This window comes from Bombina bombina, chromosome 1 (assembly GCF_027579735.1).
Source record: "Bombina bombina isolate aBomBom1 chromosome 1, aBomBom1.pri, whole genome shotgun sequence".
Classification (NCBI taxonomy): domain Eukaryota; kingdom Metazoa; phylum Chordata; class Amphibia; order Anura; family Bombinatoridae; genus Bombina; species Bombina bombina.
In genome coordinates this window covers 1,334,748,636-1,334,766,716 of record NC_069499.1, presented here as the reverse complement: position 1 = coordinate 1,334,766,716, position 18,081 = coordinate 1,334,748,636, and the positions used below count along the sequence as shown (strand labels likewise).

Sequence of the window (18,081 nt, the reverse complement as noted above, 5' to 3'; positions counted from 1 at the left end):
AGATTCTGACGAGGGGGAAGTTATGCCGACTAACTCTCCCCACGTGTCAGACCCTTCGCCTCCCGCTCAGGGGATGCACGCTAATATGGCGCCAATTACATCAGGGACGCCCATAGCGATTATCTTGCAGGACATGGCTGCAATCATGAACAATACCCTGTCAGAGGTATTATCCAGGTTGCCTGAATTAAGAGGCAAGCGCGATTGCTCTGGGGTTAGGAGAAATACAGAGCGCGCAGATGCTGTAAGGGCCATGTCTGATACTGCGTCACAATATGCAGATCATGAGGATGGAGAGCTTCAGTCTGTGGGTGACATCTCTGATTCGGGGAAACCTGATTCAGAGATTTCTAATTTTAAATTTAAGCTTGAGAACCTCCGTGTGTTGCTTGGGGAGGTATTAGCTGCTCTGAATGACTGTAACACAGTTGCAGTACCAGAGAAATTGTGTAGGCTGGATAAATACTATGCGGTACCGGTGTGTACTGATGTTTTTCCTATACCTAAAAGGCTTACAGAAATTATTAGCAAGGAGTGGGATAGACCGGGTGTGCCTTTTTCCCCACCTCCTATATTTAGAAAAATGTTTCCAATAGACGCCACTACACGGGACTTATGGCAGACGGTCCCTAAGGTGGAGGGAGCAGTTTCTACTTTAGCAAAGCGTAATACTATCCCGGTTGAGGACAGTTGTGCTTTTTCAGATCCAATGGATAAAAAATTGGAGGTTTACCTTAAGAAAATGTTTATTCAACAAGGTTTTATTTACAGCCCCTTGCATGCATTGCGCCTGTCACGGCCGTGGCGGCATTCTGGTTTGAGGCCCTGGAAGAGGCCATCCATACAGCTCCATTGACTGAAATTATTGACAAGCTTAGAACACTTAAGCTAGCTAACTCATTTGTTTCTGATGCCATTGTTCATTTGACTAAACTAACGGCTAAGAATTCCGGATTCGCCATCCAAGCGCGTAGGGCGCTATGGCTTAAATCCTGGTCAGCTGACGTGACTTAAAAATTACCCAACATTCCTTTCAAGGGGCAGGCCTTATTCGGTGCCTGGTTTGAAGGAAATTATTGCTGACATTACAGGAGGTAAGGGTCACACCCTTCCTCAGGACAGGGCCAAAGCAAAGGCCAAACAGTCTAATTTTCGTGCCTTTCGAAATTTCAAGGCAGGTGCAGCATCCACTTCCTCCGCTTCAAAACAAGAGGGAACTTTCTCCAACATAGGTGTGTCCGGTGCACGGCGTCATCCTTACTTGTGGGATATTCTCTTCCCCAACAGGAAATGGCAAAGAGCCCAGCAAAGCTGGTCACATGATCCCTCCTAGGCTCCGCCTACCCCAGTCATTCTCTTTGCCGTTGTACAGGCAACATCTCCACGGAGATGGCTTAGAGTTTTTTAGTGTTTAACTGTAGTTTTTATTATTCAATCAAGAGTTTGTTATTTTGAAATAGTGCTGGTATGTACTATTTACTCAGAAACAGAAAAGAGATGAAGATTTCTGTTTGTATGAGGAAAATGATTTTAGCAACCGTCACTAAAATCCATGGCTGTTCCACACAGGACTGTTGAGAGCAATTAACTTCAGTTGGGGGAACAGTGAGCAGTCTCTTGCTGCTTGAGGTATGACACATTCTAACAAGACGATGTAATGCTGGAAGCTGTCATTTTCCCTATGGGATCCGGTAAGCCATGTTTATTACGATCGTAAATAAGGGCTTCAAAAAGGGCTTATTAAGACTGTAGACTTTTTCTGGGCTAAATCGATTGATTATTAACACATATTTAGCCTTGAGGAATCATTTTATCTGGGTATTTTGATATAATATTATCGGCAGGCACTGTTTTAGACACCTTATTCTTTAGGGGCTTTCCCAAAGCATAGGCAGAGACTCATTTTCGCGCCGGTGTTGCGCACTTGTTTTTGAGAGGCATGGCATGCAGTCGCATGTGAGAGGAGCTCTGATACTTAGAAAAGACTTTCTGAAGGCGTCATTTGGTATCGTATTCCCCTTGGGGCTTGGTTGGGTCTCAGCAAAGCAGATACCAGGGACTGTAAAGGGGTTAAAGTTCAAAAAGGCTCCGGTTCCGTTATTTTAAGGGTTAAAGCTTCCAAATTTGGTGTGCAATACTTTTAAGGCTTTAAGACACTGTGGTGAAAATTTGGTGAATTTTGAACAATTCCTTCATGTTTTTTCGCAATTGCAGTAATAAAGTGTGTTCAGTTTAAAATTTAAAGTGACAGTAACGGTTTTATTTTAAAACGTTTTTTGTACTTTGTTATCAAGTTTATGCCTGTTTAACATGTCTGAACTACCAGATAGACTGTGTTCTGAATGTGGGGAATCCAGAATTCCTATTCATTTAAATAAATGTGATTTATGTGACAATGACAATGATGCCCAAGATGATTCCTCAAGTGAGGGGAGTAAGCATGGTACTGCATCATTCCCTCCTTCGTCTACACGAGTCTTGCCCACTCAGGAGGCCCCTAGTACATCTAGCGCGCCAATACTCCTTACTATGCAACAATTAACGGCTGTAATGGATAATTCTGTCAAAAACATTTTAGCCAAAATGAACACTTATCAGCGTAAGCGCGACTGCTCTGTTTTAGATACTGAAGAGCATGACGACGCTGATAATAATATTTCTGAAGGGCCCCTAACCCAGTCTGATGGGGCCAGGGAGGTTTTGTCTGAGGGAGAAATTACTGATTCAGGGAACATTTCTCAACAAGCTGAACCTGATGTGATTGCATTTAAATTTAAGTTGGAACATCTCCGCATTCTGCTTAAGGAGGTATTATCCACTCTGGATGATTGTGACAAGTTGGTCATCCCAGAGAAACTATGTAAAATGGACAAGTTCCTAGAGGTGCCGGGGCTCCCAGAAGCTTTTCCTATACCCAAGCGGGTGGCGGACATTGTTAATAAAGAATGGGAAAGGCCCGGTATTCCTTTCGTCCCTCCCCCCATATTTAAAAAATTGTTTCCTATGGTCGACCCCAGAAAGGACTTATGGCAGACAGTCCCCAAGGTCGAGGGAGCGGTTTCCACTTTAAACAAACGCACCACTATACCCATAGAGGATAGTTGTGCTTTCAAAGATCCTATGGATAAAAAATTAGAAGGTTTGCTTAAAAAGATGTTTGTTCAGCAGGGTTACCTTCTACAACCAATTTCATGCATTGTCCCTGTCGCTACAGCCGCATGTTTCTGGTTCGATGAGCTGATAAAGGCGGTCGATAGTGATTCTCCTCCTTTTGAGGAGATTATGGACAGAATCAATGCTCTCAAATTGGCTAATTCTTTCACCCTAGACGCCACTTTGCAATTGGCTAGGTTAGCGGCTAAGAATTCTGGGTTTGCTATTGTGGCGCGCAGAGCGCTTTGGTTGAAATCTTGGTCGGCTGATGCGTCTTCCAAGAACAAGCTACTTAACATTCCTTTCAAGGGGAAAACGCTGTTTGGCCCTGACTTGAAAGAGATTATCTCTGATATCACTGGGGGTAAGGGCCACGCCCTTCCTCAGGATCGGCCTTTCAAGGCAAAAAATAAACCTAATTTTCGTCCCTTTCGTAGAAACGGACCAGCCCAAGGTGCTACGTCCTCTAAGCAAGAGGGTAATTCTTCTCAAGCCAAGCCAGCTTGGAGACCAATGCAAGGCTGGAACAAGGGAAAGCAGGCCAAGAAACCTGCCACTGCTACCAAGACAGCATGAAATGTTGGCCCCCGATCCGGGACCGGATCTGGTGGGGGGCAGACTCTCTCTCTTCGCTCAGGCTTGGGCAAGAGATGTTCTGGATCCTTGGGCGCTAGAAATAGTCTCCCAAGGTTATCTTCTGGAATTCAAGGGACTTCCCCCAAGGGGGAGGTTCCACAGGTCTCAGTTGTCTTCAGACCACATAAAAAGACAGGCATTCTTACATTGTGTAGAAGACCTGTTAAAAATGGGAGTGATTCATCCTGTTCCATTAAGAGAACAAGGGATGGGGTTCTACTCCAATCTGTTTATAGTTCCCAAGAAAGAGGGAACGTTCAGACCAATCTTAGATCTCAAGATCTTAAACAAGTTTCTCAAGGTTCCATCGTTCAAGATGGAAACCATTCGAACAATTCTTCCTTCCATCCAGGAAGGTCAATTCATGACCACGGTGGATTTAAAGGATGCGTATCTACATATTCCTATCCACAAGGAACATCATCGGTTCCTGAGGTTCGCATTCCTGGACAAACATTACCAGTTCGTGGCGCTTCCTTTCGGATTAGCCACTGCTCCAAGGATTTTCACAAAGGTACTAGGGTCCCTTCTAGCTGTGCTAAGACCAAGGGGCATTGCTGTAGTACCTTACTTGGACGACATTCTGATTCAAGCGTCGTCCCTTCCTCAAGCAAAGGCTCACACGGACATTGTCCTGGCCTTTCTCAGATCTCACGGATGGAAAGTGAACGTGGAAAAGAGTTCTCTATCTCCGTCAACAAGGGTTCCCTTCTTGGGAACCATAATAGACTCCTTAGAAATGAGGATTTTTCTGACAGAGGCCAGAAAAACAAAACTTCTAGACTCTTGTCGGATACTTCATTCCGTTCCTCTTCCTTCCATAGCTCAGTGCATGGAAGTGATCGGGTTGATGGTAGCGGCAATGGACATAGTTCCTTTTGCACGCATTCATCTAAGACCATTACAACTGTGCATGCTCAGTCAGTGGAATGGGGACTATACAGACTTGTCTCCGAAGATACAAGTAAATCAGAGGACCAGAGACTCACTCCGTTGGTGGCTGTCCCTGGACAACCTGTCACGAGGGATGACATTCCGCAGACCAGAGTGGGTCATTGTCACGACCGACGCCAGTCTGATGGGCTGGGGCGCGGTCTGGGGATCCCTGAAAGCTCAGGGTCTTTGGTCTCGGGAAGAATCTCTTCTACCGATAAATATTCTGGAACTGAGAGCGATATTCAATGCTCTCAAGGCTTGGCCTCAGCTTGCGAGGGCCAAGTTCATACGGTTTCAATCAGACAACATGACAACTGTTGCGTACATCAACCATCAGGGGGGAACAAGGAGTTCCCTGGCGATGGAAGAAGTGACCAAAATCATTCTATGGGCGGAGTTTCACTCCTGCCACCTGTCTGCTATCCACATCCCAGGAGTGGAAAATTGGGAAGCGGATTTTCTGAGTCGTCAGACATTGCATCCGGGGGAGTGGGAACTCCATCCGGAAATCTTTGCCCAAGTCACTCAGCTGTGGGGCATTCCAGACATGGATCTGATGGCCTCTCGTCAGAACTTCAAAGTTCCTTGCTACGGGTCCAGATCCAGGGATCCCAAGGCGGCTCTAGTGGATGCACTAGTAGCACCTTGGACCTTCAAACTAGCTTATGTGTTCCCGCCGTTTCCTCTCATCCCCAGGCTGGTAGCCAGGATCAATCAGGAGAGGGCGTCGGTGATCTTGATAGCTCCTGCGTGGCCACGCAGGACTTGGTATGCAGATCTGGTGAATATGTCATCGGCTCCACCTTGGAAGCTACCTTTGAGACGAGACCTTCTTGTTCAGGGTCCGTTCGAACATCCGAATCTGGTTTCACTCCAGCTGACTGCTTGGAGATTGAACGCTTGATCTTATCGAAGCGAGGGTTCTCAGATCCTGTTATCGATACTCTTGTTCAGGCCAGGAAGCCTGTAACTAGAAAGATTTACCACAAAATTTGGAAAAAATATATCTGTTGGTGTGAATCTAAAGGATTCCCTTGGGACAAGGTTAAGATTCCTAGGATTCTATCCTTCCTTCAAGAAGGATTGGAAAAAGGTTTATCTGCAAGTTCCCTGAAGGGACAGATTTCTGCCTTGTCTGTGTTACTTCACAAAAAGCTGGCCGCTGTGCCAGATGTTCAAGCTTTTGTTCAGGCTCTGGTTAGAATTAAGCCTGTTTACAAACCTTTGACTCCTCCTTGGAGTCTCAATTTAGTTCTTTCAGTTCTTCAGGGGGTTCCGTTTGAACCCTTGCATTCCGTTGATATTAAGTTATTATCTTGGAAAGTTTTGTTTTTAGTTGCAATTTCTTCTGCTAGAAGAGTTTCAGAATTATCTGCTCTGCAGTGTTCTCCTCCTTATCTGGTGTTCCATGCAGATAAGGTGGTTTTACGTACTAAACCTGGTTTTCTTCCAAAAGTTGTTTCTAACAAAAACATTAACCAGGAGATTATCGTACCTTCTCTGTGTCCGAAACCAGTTTCGAAGAAGGAACGTTTGTTGCACAATTTGGATGTTGTTCGCGCTCTAAAATTCTATTTAGATGCTACAAAGGATTTTAGACAAACATCTTCCTTGTTTGTTGTTTATTCCGGTAAAAGGAGAGGTCAAAAAGCAACTTCTACCTCTCTCTCTTTTTGGATTAAAAGCATCATCAGATTGGCTTATGAGACTGCCGGACGGCAGCCTCCCGAAAGAATCACAGCTCATTCCACTAGGGCTGTGGCTTCCACATGGGCCTTCAAGAACGAGGCTTCTGTTGATCAGATATGTAGGGCAGCGACTTGGTCTTCACTGCACACTTTTACCAAATTTTACAAGTTTGATACTTTTGCTTCTTCTGAGGCTATTTTTGGGAGAAAGGTTTTGCAAGCCGTGGTGCCTTCCATTTAGGTGACCTGATTTGCTCCCTCCCTTCATCCGTGTCCTAAAGCTTTGGTATTGGTTCCCACAAGTAAGGATGACGCCGTGGACCGGACACACCGATGTTGGAGAAAACAGAATTTATGTTTACCTGATAAATTACTTTATCCAACGGTGTGTCCGGTCCACGGCCCGCCCTGGTTTTTTTAATCAGGTCTGATAATTTATTTTCTTTAACTACAGTCACCACGGTACCATATGGTTTCTCCTATGCAAATATTCCTCCTTAACGTCGGTCGAATGACTGGGGTAGGCGGAGCCTAGGAGGGATCATGTGACCAGCTTTGCTGGGCTCTTTGCCATTTCCTGTTGGGGAAGAGAATATCCCACAAGTAAGGATGACGCCGTGGACCGGACACACCGTTGGAGAAAGTAATTTATCAGGTAAACATAAATTCTGTTTTTGCTCAATCTCAGCAGGCCTGGAAACCTAACCAGTCCTGGAACAAAGGCAAGCAGGCCAGAAAGCCTGCTGCTGCCTCTAAGACAGCATGAAGGAACGGCCCCCTATCCGGCGACGGATCTAGTAGGGGGCAGACTTTCTCTCTTCGCCCAGACGTGGGCAAGAGATGTTCAGGATCCCTGGGCGTTGGAGATCATATCTCAGGGATATCTTCTGGACTTCAAAGCTTCTCCTCCACAAGGGAGATTTCATCTTTCAAGGCTATCCGCAAATCAGATAAAGAAAGAGGCATTCCTACGCTGTGTGCAAGACCTCCTAGTTATGGGAGTGATCCATCCAGTTCCGCGGACGGAACAAGGACAGGGTTTTTATTCGAATCTGTTTGTGGTTCCCAAAAAAGAGGGAACCTTCAGACCAATTTTGAATCTAAAGATCTTAAACAAATTCCTCAGAGTTCCATCTTTCAAAATGGAAACTATTCGGACCATCTTACCCATGATCCAAGAAGGTCAGTACATGACCACAGTGGACTTAAAGGATGCCTACCTTCACATACCGATTCACAAAGATCATCATCGGTTTCTAAGGTTTGCCTTTCTAGACAGGCATTACCAATTTGTAGCTCTTCCCTTCGGGTTGGCTACAGCCCCGAGAATCTTTACAAAGGTTCTGGGCTCACTTCTGGCGGTTCTAAGATCGCAAGGCATAGCGGTGGCTCCGTATCTAGACGACATCCTGATACAGGCGTCAAGCTTTCAAGTTGCCAAGTCTCATACAAAGATAGTTCTGGCATTTCTGAGGTCGCACGGGTGGAAAGTGAACGAGGAAAAGAGTTCTCTATCCCCACTCACAAGAGTCTCCTTCTTAGGGACTCTTTTTTTTTTTTTATAGATTCTGTAGAAATGAAAATTTACCTGACGGAGTCCAGGTTATCAAAGCTTCTAAATGCTTGCCGTGTTCTTCACTCCATTCCGCGCCCTTCGGTAGCTCAGTGTATGGAAGTAATTGGCTTAATGGTAGCGGCAATAGACATAGTGCCATTTGCGGGCCTTCATCTCAGACCGCTGCAATTATGCATGCTGAGTCAGTGGAATGGGGATTACACAGATTTGTCCCCTCTGCTAAATCTGGATCAAGAGACCAGAGATTCTCTTCTCTGGTGGTTGTCTCGGGTACACCTGTCCAAGGGTATGACCTTTCGCAGGCCAGATTGGACAATTGTAACAACAGATGCCAGCCTTCTAGGTTGGGGTGCAGTCTGGAATTCCCTGAAGGCACAGGGATCGTGGACTCAGGAGGAGAAACTCCTTCCAATAAATATTCTGGAGTTAAGAGCGATATTCAGTGCTCTTCTGGCTTGGCCTCACTTAGCATCTCCTGAGGTTCATCAGATTTCAGTCGGACAACATCACGACTGTGGCTTACATCAACCATCAAGGGGGAACCAGGAGTTCCCTAGCGATGTCAGAAGTCTCAAAAATAATTCGCTGGGCAGAGTCCCACTCTTGCCACCTGTCAGCAATCCATATCCCAGGCGTGGAGAACTGGGAGGCGGATTTTCTAAGTCGTCAGACTTTCCATCCGGGGGAGTGGGAACTCCATCCGGAGGTGTTTGCTCAGTTGATTCATCGTTGGGGCAAACCAGAGTTGGATCTCATGGCGTCTCGCCAGAACGCCAAGCTTCCTTGTTACGGATCCAGGTCCAGGGACCCAGAAGCGACGCTAATAGATTCTCTAGCAGTGCCTTGGTTCTTCAACCTGGCTTATGTGTTTCCACCGTTTCCTCTGCTCCCTCGACTGATTGCCAAAATCAAACAGGAGAGAGCATCGTTGATTCTGATAGCACCTGCGTGGCCACGCAGGACTTGGTATGCAGACCTAGTGGACATGTCATCCTTTCCACCATGGACTCTGCCTCTAAGACAGGCCCTTCTGATACAAGGTCCTTTCAATCATCCAAATCTAATTTCTCTGAGACTGACTGCATGGAGATTGAACGCTTGATTCTATCAAAGCGTGGCTTCTCCGAGTCAGTCATTGATACTTTAATACAGGCACGAAAGCCTGTTACCAGGAAAATCTACCACAAGATATGGAGTAAATATCTTTGTTGGTGTGAATCCAAGAATTACTCATGGAGTAAGGTTAGGATTCCTATAATATTGTCTTTTCTCCAAGAGGGCTTGGACAAAGGATTATCAGCTAGTTCCTTAAAGGGACAGATTTCTGCTCTGTCTATTCTTTTGCACAAGCGTCTGGCAGAGGTTCCAGACGTCCAGGTATTTTGCCAGGCTTTGGTTAGAATTAAGCCTGTGTTTAAACCTGTTGCTCCCCCGTGGAGCTTAAACTTGGTTCTTAAAGTTCTTCAAAGAGTTCCGTTTGAACCCCTTCATTCCATTGATATTAAACTTTTATCTTGGAAAGTTCTGTTTTTGATGGCTATTTCCTCGGCTCGGAGAGTCTCTGAGCTATCTGCCTTACAATGTGATTCTCCTTATCTGATTTTTCATGCAGATAAGGTAGTCCTGCGTACCAAACCTGGGTTTTTACCTAAGGTGGTTTCTAACAAGAATATCAATCAAGAGATTGTTGTTCCATCATTGTGTCCTAATCCTTCTTCGAAGAAGGAACATCTTTTACATAATCTGGATGTAGTCTGTGCCTTGAAGTTTTACTTGCAAGCTACTAAAGATTTTCTTCAAACATCTACCCTGTTTGTCGTTTACTCTGGACAGAGGAGAGGTCAAAAAGCTTCGGCAACCTCTTTCCTTTTGGCTTCGGAGCATAATACGCCTAGCCTTTGAGACTGCTGGACAGCAGCCCCCTGAAAGGATTACAGCTCATTCTACTAGAGCTGTGGCTTCCACCTGGGCCTTTAAAAATGAGGCCTCTGTTGAACATATTTGCAAGGCCGCGACTTGGTCTTCGCTTCACACTTTTTCCAAATTTTACAAATTTGATACTTTTGCTTCTTCGGAGGCTGTTTTTGGGAGAAAGGTTCTTCAGGCAGTGGTTCCTTCCGCTTTATCCTGCCTTGTCCCTCCCATCATCCGTGTACTTTAGCTTTGGTATTGGTATCCCATAAGTAATGGATGATCCGTGGACTGGATACACTTAACAAGAGAAAACATAATTTATGCTTACCTGATAAATTTATTTATCTTGTAGTGTATCCAGTCCACGGCCCGCCCTGTCCTTTTAGGCAGGTCTAAATTTTAATTAAACTACAGTCACCACTGCACCCTATGGTTTTTCCTTTCTCTGTTTGTTTTCGGTCGAATGACTGGATATGACAGTTAGGGGAGGAGCTATATAGCAGCTCTGCTGTGGGTGATCCTCTTGCAACTTCCTGTTGGGAAGGAGAATATCCCATAAGTAATGGATGATCCGTGGACTGGATACACTACAAGAGAAATAAATTTATCAGGTAAGCATAAATTATGTTTTTTTTTAATCATGTTTGTTATGTGATTCAATCTGCTTATGTGTAGTATTAACTGGGCTCTTAGCTTAGAACATAGGGGACTTTATAAGTGACGCGACCTTATTGTTGGGCGCGCTTTTTTTGGACTGTACGGTTTACGTTCTGGTCTTCCATTTCTGCATTCCTGACCGTGTGGCGACTGAAAAATTCGGGTCTGCTAGGAGGTGGTGAGTGCCCCAGCCATTGTGGGTGTCGGGTGCCGTTTAGATTTTTCTTTAGTCCATATTATTATATTCTCTATGCAGTTATGGAGGTTTCTGATGCTGAGACTGTTCAAATTTCAGATTCTTCGACTTGTGAAGAATCCGAATTGACCCCGTTGACACAGGTTAATCAGTTATGTTCGATATGCCGTATTAGAACGCCTTGTTCTTCGGGCTCGGGGAATATAGGGTCCGTTGAGCCATCCGCTTCTGGGGGTTCTGTCCTCCAAGAGGCGAGTTATATACCGCTCCCTACTACTACTACACATGCGGGTAACCCAGATTATGTTTATCCCAGACATTTATTTGCGTTTGTGCTAGTGTCCGATTGTCCCAGGTCGCCCGGCCTTGGGTGGCCCTGTGGGTGTAGCTGTCCCTGAGTGTTGTGCCCTTTGTTACAAAATAGCGCGCCTTTGTGTTTTACTCAGACACGTTTTTGAGTTATTAGAGGATCCTATCCTTAATGGATACGGGAATCCGCAGTATTCTACTTCGAATGGTTCACCTCAGACATGTGGGGATGGCGTAATCTCCTGATTGTTGGTTGTTAAGATCCTTCCTAGTTTTTGTTGGAAGATCAGGGTTCCGTTTGGCTGGTCCTGTGGGTATGCCTGTTTCTTCTTTTCTTTTATCTGGTTAGGATGACTTTTATTTTGTTTCCTTTGGGAACTTTCTCTGGGATCGATTCTCACTGTTTACTTCTGCAGAAGTTGTTAAGGGACATATTAGTCTTATGTTTTGTCTGTTATTCTCTTCCCCTCTGAGGGAGGATTTAGACAGCTTGACAGTTATGGCCCTGTTGCAGGCTGGTCCTGCTTGGGTTCAGATCTTCTGTCTCGTGGCCTGTTCAGACACGTGGCGCCTGTTCTGCCTGGCTGGTCTGGTCGAGGCGCTGAGTGCTTACTTTATTATTTGTGTTTCTTGTTTTTATTTTACAAGTTTCAGCTAGGCATTCTAACAAGGATTCATAGGTCCGTGAGGCTGGATGGATTTTTTTCAGTCCTTATTGAGCCTTGACACTGGTTGACTGGGTCAGCAGCGTTCCGCTGCGTCACTCTTTTTTGCTTCCGATTCTCTCGGGACCTAAAATATTCTTCCTCACGTGAGAGGGTTGGGGGTTTAGCGCCTCCTTACCGCTGGTTTAAGGCGTTTTGGCCTTTCGGAGGCTCTAGGAATTGTCCTGTTGGACGTGTTCCTTCCGTGGTTCTCTTGTCAGTGAGACCTTGGACTTCTCCATGTGGGTTAGGTCTCCTTATGGGACCCTGGGTTTCACTTCGGGAGATGGTTGCTCTCTTCTTTGAGACCCTTTGGATTTTGTCCGTTCCTCCATGTGAATTGGGTCTCCTTTGGGGACCTGAATTTCCCTCCGAGAGAGTTCTTTTGGACTCTGCTTAGGAGTTTTCCCGGACCTGGGGATGCTCTGCATCCTTGGTTTTAGGTACTCCTCTGTCTCGTATGGTAAGGTGGAGACTAGCTTTTGATCGAGTGACCTTGTCTTCGTGGTATTCCCTTGCTTTGGACGTCTTGTGGCAGTCGAACACCTATGGGCTCTAGTGTCTTGGTTCGAGATGCCTTAGCTCCTTTGGAGCATTGTACTTCGGCATGGGGTGGTCTCTTCCTTGGATCGGGACTTGTGAGGTGTTCTCGTTCTCTGGGTTCTCCTGGATATTACATTAATATCTCCCTGTGGGTCTGTATTCTATATATCAGACGGGATGTTTAAATTTCTGGGATATTGTTTTTTAAACAATTGGGGGCTCAAACCTGTCGTCGCCCTGGTTCTTCCGGGTGCTGATGCTTTTTGCTCAGCGTTTTCCCTTGTGGATCCCTTTGCAGGTTGTTACTGGTCTTTTAAGGATCTAGGGCGGGTTCGGGGTTCTCCTGTTCCGGGAATTTGGGCTATGACCTTTAGTCTGGCTAGTAGATCAGGTCACGGTTGGCCAGATTTCCTGAGGACCGCTACTCATTGGCTTTGCCTACGCTCAATTAACGGTTTCCCTTGGATGGTTTGCTGAAGTAACCTGATGGTTTTGCGGTTCTGCAGACGAAGGGTTATAGGGAAACCACTGCAGCTAATGCACCCTGTCTGTGCACTAAGTTTTCAGGGGATTCCTTCCAAGTTCATCTGCGCTGGAGAGTGCTCTCTTATTCAGCCTGTGGCCTTGCGTTTCATTGGCAGGTGCTCTGTCTTTAATGGCCCCCTTTTTCTTAGATGGGGGGCTTGTTCTCCTATGGAGGCCTTGTTTGAGGACTTTTCCTAGATTCAGGGGATGGAACAGAGGGTTTAACCTATTTGGAGAGAGGCATGTTCTCTGGGTTGTTCTGTTCTATCTGGAGTCTTGCGAGATGGGCCTTTGCTAGACTCTTCTGGGTCTTCGGTCTTGTCGACTGTCTTTATGGAGTTTCGGGGGGGGGGGGGTCCCGAGCTCTGTGGAATGGCTGAAGCCATTTTTTCCGCTCTTTTGTGAGCGGGTGTCACGGTTCTTCTGTTCCCCTGTTTTTGGAACTACTGACGCTTGGGCTGGCCCGGCTGCGAGTAGGTCCTGAGATTGTTGTTCCTCGGGGGTGTAAGGGGCCTAGTTGAGGTTCTATGCTTCTCCCCTTTTGGGACCTATGTGTCGGTCTGGCGGCTGGGATTGCCTAGAGGGTGCCCTCTGTCTTGGGGTTTTTACAATCCGATATCTTGTTTGGCTGCATTTTACTTCTTAGTAAGTATTCTCTCTTGGGTCGTCCTGATGACAGCTGCATGTTCTTGACCCGGGTGTTTACCTCGTCCTGGTCTGCTACACGTATTTGTGTTGAATACTTCAGTATTCTAAGTGCTGACGAGGGGTGCGTGGTTGGGGGCCGACTGTGTCTCCTGGAGGACTGTTGGCTCAGTTGAGTCTGATTTTGCAGTCTCTAGCTAGGCTTCCGGACTATCTGCGGGTCAGTGTCCTTGGGCTTTTTCCTTTCAATATTCTCGGCTTTAGACGAAGGAGGGTTTTGATGGGTAGTGGTTTCAGGCCTGGTGCCCTCAGAATGGGCCCCTCTTGTACCTTCCCGTCTTGGCATTCAGTGTCCTCTATAGCTTGGGTATTGTTTTCCCAAGAGAAATGAATGTAGCTGTGGACTCTTTCCATTTATGAAGAAAAACATAAATTATGCTTACCTGATAATTTTCTTTTCTTCAGATGGAAAGAGTCCACAGCTCCGCACCCGTATTTTTTTATGTGGGGCGTCTGTATTTTTATTCTTCTGGCACCTTTTCACCCTGATACTACTTCTACTGTTCCTTGTTCCTCGGCAGAATGACTGGGGGATGAGGGGAGTGGGGGAGGTATTTAAGTCTTTGGCTGGGGTGTCTTTGCCTCCTCCTGGTGGCCAGGTTCTTATTTCCCAAAAGTAATGAAAGCAGCTGTGGACTCTTTCCATCTAAAGAAAAGAAAATTATCAGGTAAGCATAATTTGTTTTCTAGGTTTACCCAACTAGTCAAAAAAATGTGTGTGTGTGTGTGTGTGTGATTTATTATTTTATTTATTTATAAAGTGCCATCCAGTTACCCAGCACTCAACACTGGGAAGGTAGGGAATATGGGTTACATTACATCAATTCTAAAGAGAAATAGAAGACAATAGTTTGTTTGTACAAAGTTATGCTCTATATAGAGATATAAGTGCAGTATGTATGGACTGTCATTTTCTGTTTGTGCCATTTACATTTTTATATAACTTAAAGGGATTCTAAACTCATTTTTTTTCTTTAATGATTCAGAGAGAGCATGCCATTTAAAGCAACTTTCTAATTTACTCCTATTATCAAATTTTCTTTGTTGTCTTGCTAGTTTTATTTAAAAACCTAGGTTATGCTTCCTTATTGGTGGCTAAATGTATCCTCCAATAAGCAAGCACTATCCAGGGTTCTGAACCTAAAATGGACTGACTCCTAAGCTATACATTCCTCCTTTTTGAATAAAGAGATAGCAGGACAACCTAGAAAAATTTATAATAGGAGTAAATTAGAAAGTTGCTTAAAATTGTAAGCTTTATCTGAATTGATTTTCTCTTATACATGGCCAGATGATGGATGTGATGTAGTGAGGTCTCCTGTACTATCTAATTCTACTCTCATCTCACAGGTTCAGATCTATAATCCCGCTTTCTTTAAATATATCCATGACCGCTGGACTGAGCATCATGGCCGGTATCCCTCCACTGGCATGTTGGTCCTTTTCTTTGCACTTCACATCTGCGACGAGGTAAGCTATATATTTAAAAAAGGCTGGTCCCTGGAAAGAGACCTGCAGTAACATTATGGGGGAAAATCATTAAGCTGCATTGACACATTTCAAGCCTTTGCAATGTAGGTTAAAATGAACAATCCTGCAACCATAAATTTTAAGAAGCATAAACTGCTTCTTATGCCTCTCTGCCACCTCACAGGTGGTAAGATAAATCACCCCAACACTCGCTTGTTCTGGATAACCGATAATTAGTTGCTTGAGAACAGGCGAGGCATTACACAAGAGCTCTTGTGCAATGTTACATTTTGCATGTGATGCTGCATTGCAAGTGGCGATTGCGGGAGGAGAACTTGTCTAACGGCAATCTTGATCAATTTTTTCCTATGCCATAATAAAGACAGACGTTCATAGTAAAACAGTTTTGTAGAATCTCAGTGCAATGTTCTTATAACCTATTTTTTTCATTTAGAGTACTTTACTTCATTATTAATGGATAAGAATTACTAAATATATGCTAGATATGATGTACTCCAAAACAAAGATTAGGCTGACAACACTATGCAGTTGTATTTTATTTATTTTTTTAGTTTGCGTTAGAATAAATAAGTGTAAATTTGAGTCTCTATAAAGTAATGGGTGTCACCATGTTGTAACCTAGGATTTCCTGGGTTTAAAGGCTTGTTACGTTTTCTCAACCGTTATATAGGATTTATTAAACTGACAGTGTTTAATGTCTTTGAATAAACCATGCATTTTCTCTGTTAGTACTGGCACTTAATATTTGTTTTAAACAGCTCGTTTAGAGTTGTGCTGTTACTTTTTATTTCCTGTGATTGTTTTTAAAAGAAGTTTTAATTGTTTTGCTATCCATCAGGTGAATGTTTTTGGCTTTGGTGCAGATAACCGAGGCAACTGGCACCACTACTGGGAAAATAACCGCTATGCTGGGGAGTTCCGCAAAACTGGAGTTCATGATGCAGATTTTGAGGCTCAAATCGTTGACACCTTAGCCCGAGAGGGAAAAATCAAGGTGTATCGCAGCACATGAAGTTTGCTTCTTCACTGTAACACTGCTCCCTTCTAATAATCAGAGAACCGGTTATTTGTCCATAGAAACTCCTGGATAATTGGAACAAACCTGAAACTCAAGGTTTATCTTTGTGAACTGGTGCTCGATTGTAATGTCTAAAGATTTCTGTTTATGGCGCAGGATTATTTGTTTGTTTGATGCCAAATTTCACCTGGAAAAGATTTAATATTGGGTTCTGTTATTATGTAGGACCTTTCTGTTTTGTATGAGACTGTAGACCATTCACGTAATTAGTATAAATCTCCCCTTCAGTACAATCGGTCATTATGCCAAAAGTATTTCAGTATCTTTATTTCTGTCCTCTTGCAACCATGTGTACTGGCCTAAGAGTGCTGCTCTGTCTCAGCTAATCATACTATAAGCTGCAATCTCTTTGGCCGATGAACATTTCACTTATGTTGAAGGTTTATTTTATTCATCTGAAAATAAGAACATTATATCCCTTTCAGTATTGGAGGAGCCTTCGGAATGGATTTATTTCCACATTGACAATCGACTGGTAAAGGAAAAGCTGCACAATCCTCATCACCTCTGCCACCTCTATAGCATGTTTGTGTGCTGGAGGCCTTAATTTAACAGAAGAATGGTGACCATTCCCATCCGTTCCATCTTGTCCTTCAGAGTTTGTTTACATCAGGCAGCCTTACATAGGGTCCTTCTTCTCATGGACTTCTGTGCTGGAAAAAGGCAAGTGATGTTTGCTAATCATTGAATTATTAATCCAGAGTGCATTTGAAACAAGATTTTGGATAGCCTCCTCAAAGTTACCATCCCCCATGTTGAACAGTTTTTACATTTAATATAATTGTAAGGTTCGAAAGAAACCAACACAGCAAGCAGTGGTTTTATCCTCAATATAGGAATGCCATCATGTGCAATTATAAGACCACATACAAACTATTTGAGACTTGTATTCTCTTTAATTCATTTGCAAGACAGGACAGTTTAGTTAATTTATTTTAGTGTAATAATGAAATGATTGTTCGTTCTGTGTGCATGGTCATATGGAGTTGCCCAGTTCGCTTGAACTGCCCAGTACACTAACAAGAAATGTATTATGTAGTTTTTTTTTTTCCAGATCAGCATTGTGTATACACAAAATTTGGTTGTTAATGGCAATGCCAAGCATTAAATGGACACAATACCCATATGCTAAATCACTTGAAGATGATGCAAGAAAATATCTCCTGAACACCTCTATGCAAATAAGATATTTAACTGAAATATTTTTTCAGCTATTTATTGAAAGCTGCTTGTTTTACTCTTATCTGCATGTTTAAAATACAAAACAAAACAAAAAAACAGCCAGTCAGCTTTGCCAGTACTAAATTCACATTTTGCATTACAGGTACAAATCCCCAAATCCAGAATTCTAAAATCCAAACCTTTTTAATTTTTTTTTTTTTTTTACGTAAAATAATAAAAAAATACTATTTTTCCCCACCTGTAAGTCACAATCTTCTCTGCCTTTCTCTTTGTTTCCTTCTTAATACAAGGAGAGTCCACAGCATCACTATATACTGTTGGGAAATACTCAACCTAGCCACTAAGAGGAGGCAAAGACACCCCAGCCAAAGGCTTAAATACCTCTCCCACTTCCCCCATCCCCCAGTCATTCTTTGCCTTTCGTCACAGGAGGATGGCAGAGAAGTGTCAAAAGTGAAAGGTTAAACATAGCTCTCCTGCCCCAGGGTCATCATGTAATTTTATTGGATTTCTCTGCTCTGTCTGTTATCCAAGGATGAGTCGCACTCTGAGGCTTCAGAGGGTGAACTTTCTGGGACGGAGTCTGCTGCCTCTAAGCATCCTGCTGCGGAGGAACCAGCCTTTAGATTTAAGATTGAACACTTACTTTTCTTTCATGTAATTAGCAAGAGTCCATGAGCTAGTGACGTATGGGATATACATTCCTACCAGGAGGGGCAAAGTTTCCCAAACCTCAAAATGCCTATAAATACACCCCTCACCACACCCACAAATCAGTTTTACAAACT

The 18,081-nt window shown here is 44.0% G+C and overlaps 1 protein-coding gene across 1 annotated transcript in view; it reads left to right on the top strand.

Annotated features, from left to right (window-relative positions):
- ST3GAL2 (ST3 beta-galactoside alpha-2,3-sialyltransferase 2) overlaps window positions 1–17,544 on the top strand; it is a 177,901-nt gene extending 160,357 nt beyond the window's left edge. Inside the window, exons 6-7 of the mRNA XM_053702237.1 lie at window positions 14,893–15,012; window positions 15,872–17,544. Of these exons, the coding sequence (XP_053558212.1) occupies window positions 14,893–15,012; window positions 15,872–16,045 (294 nt within the window). The 3' untranslated portion in view covers window positions 16,046–17,544. The remainder of the gene's footprint in view (window positions 1–14,892; window positions 15,013–15,871) is intronic.
- The last annotated feature ends 537 nt before the right edge of the window (window positions 17,545–18,081 follow it).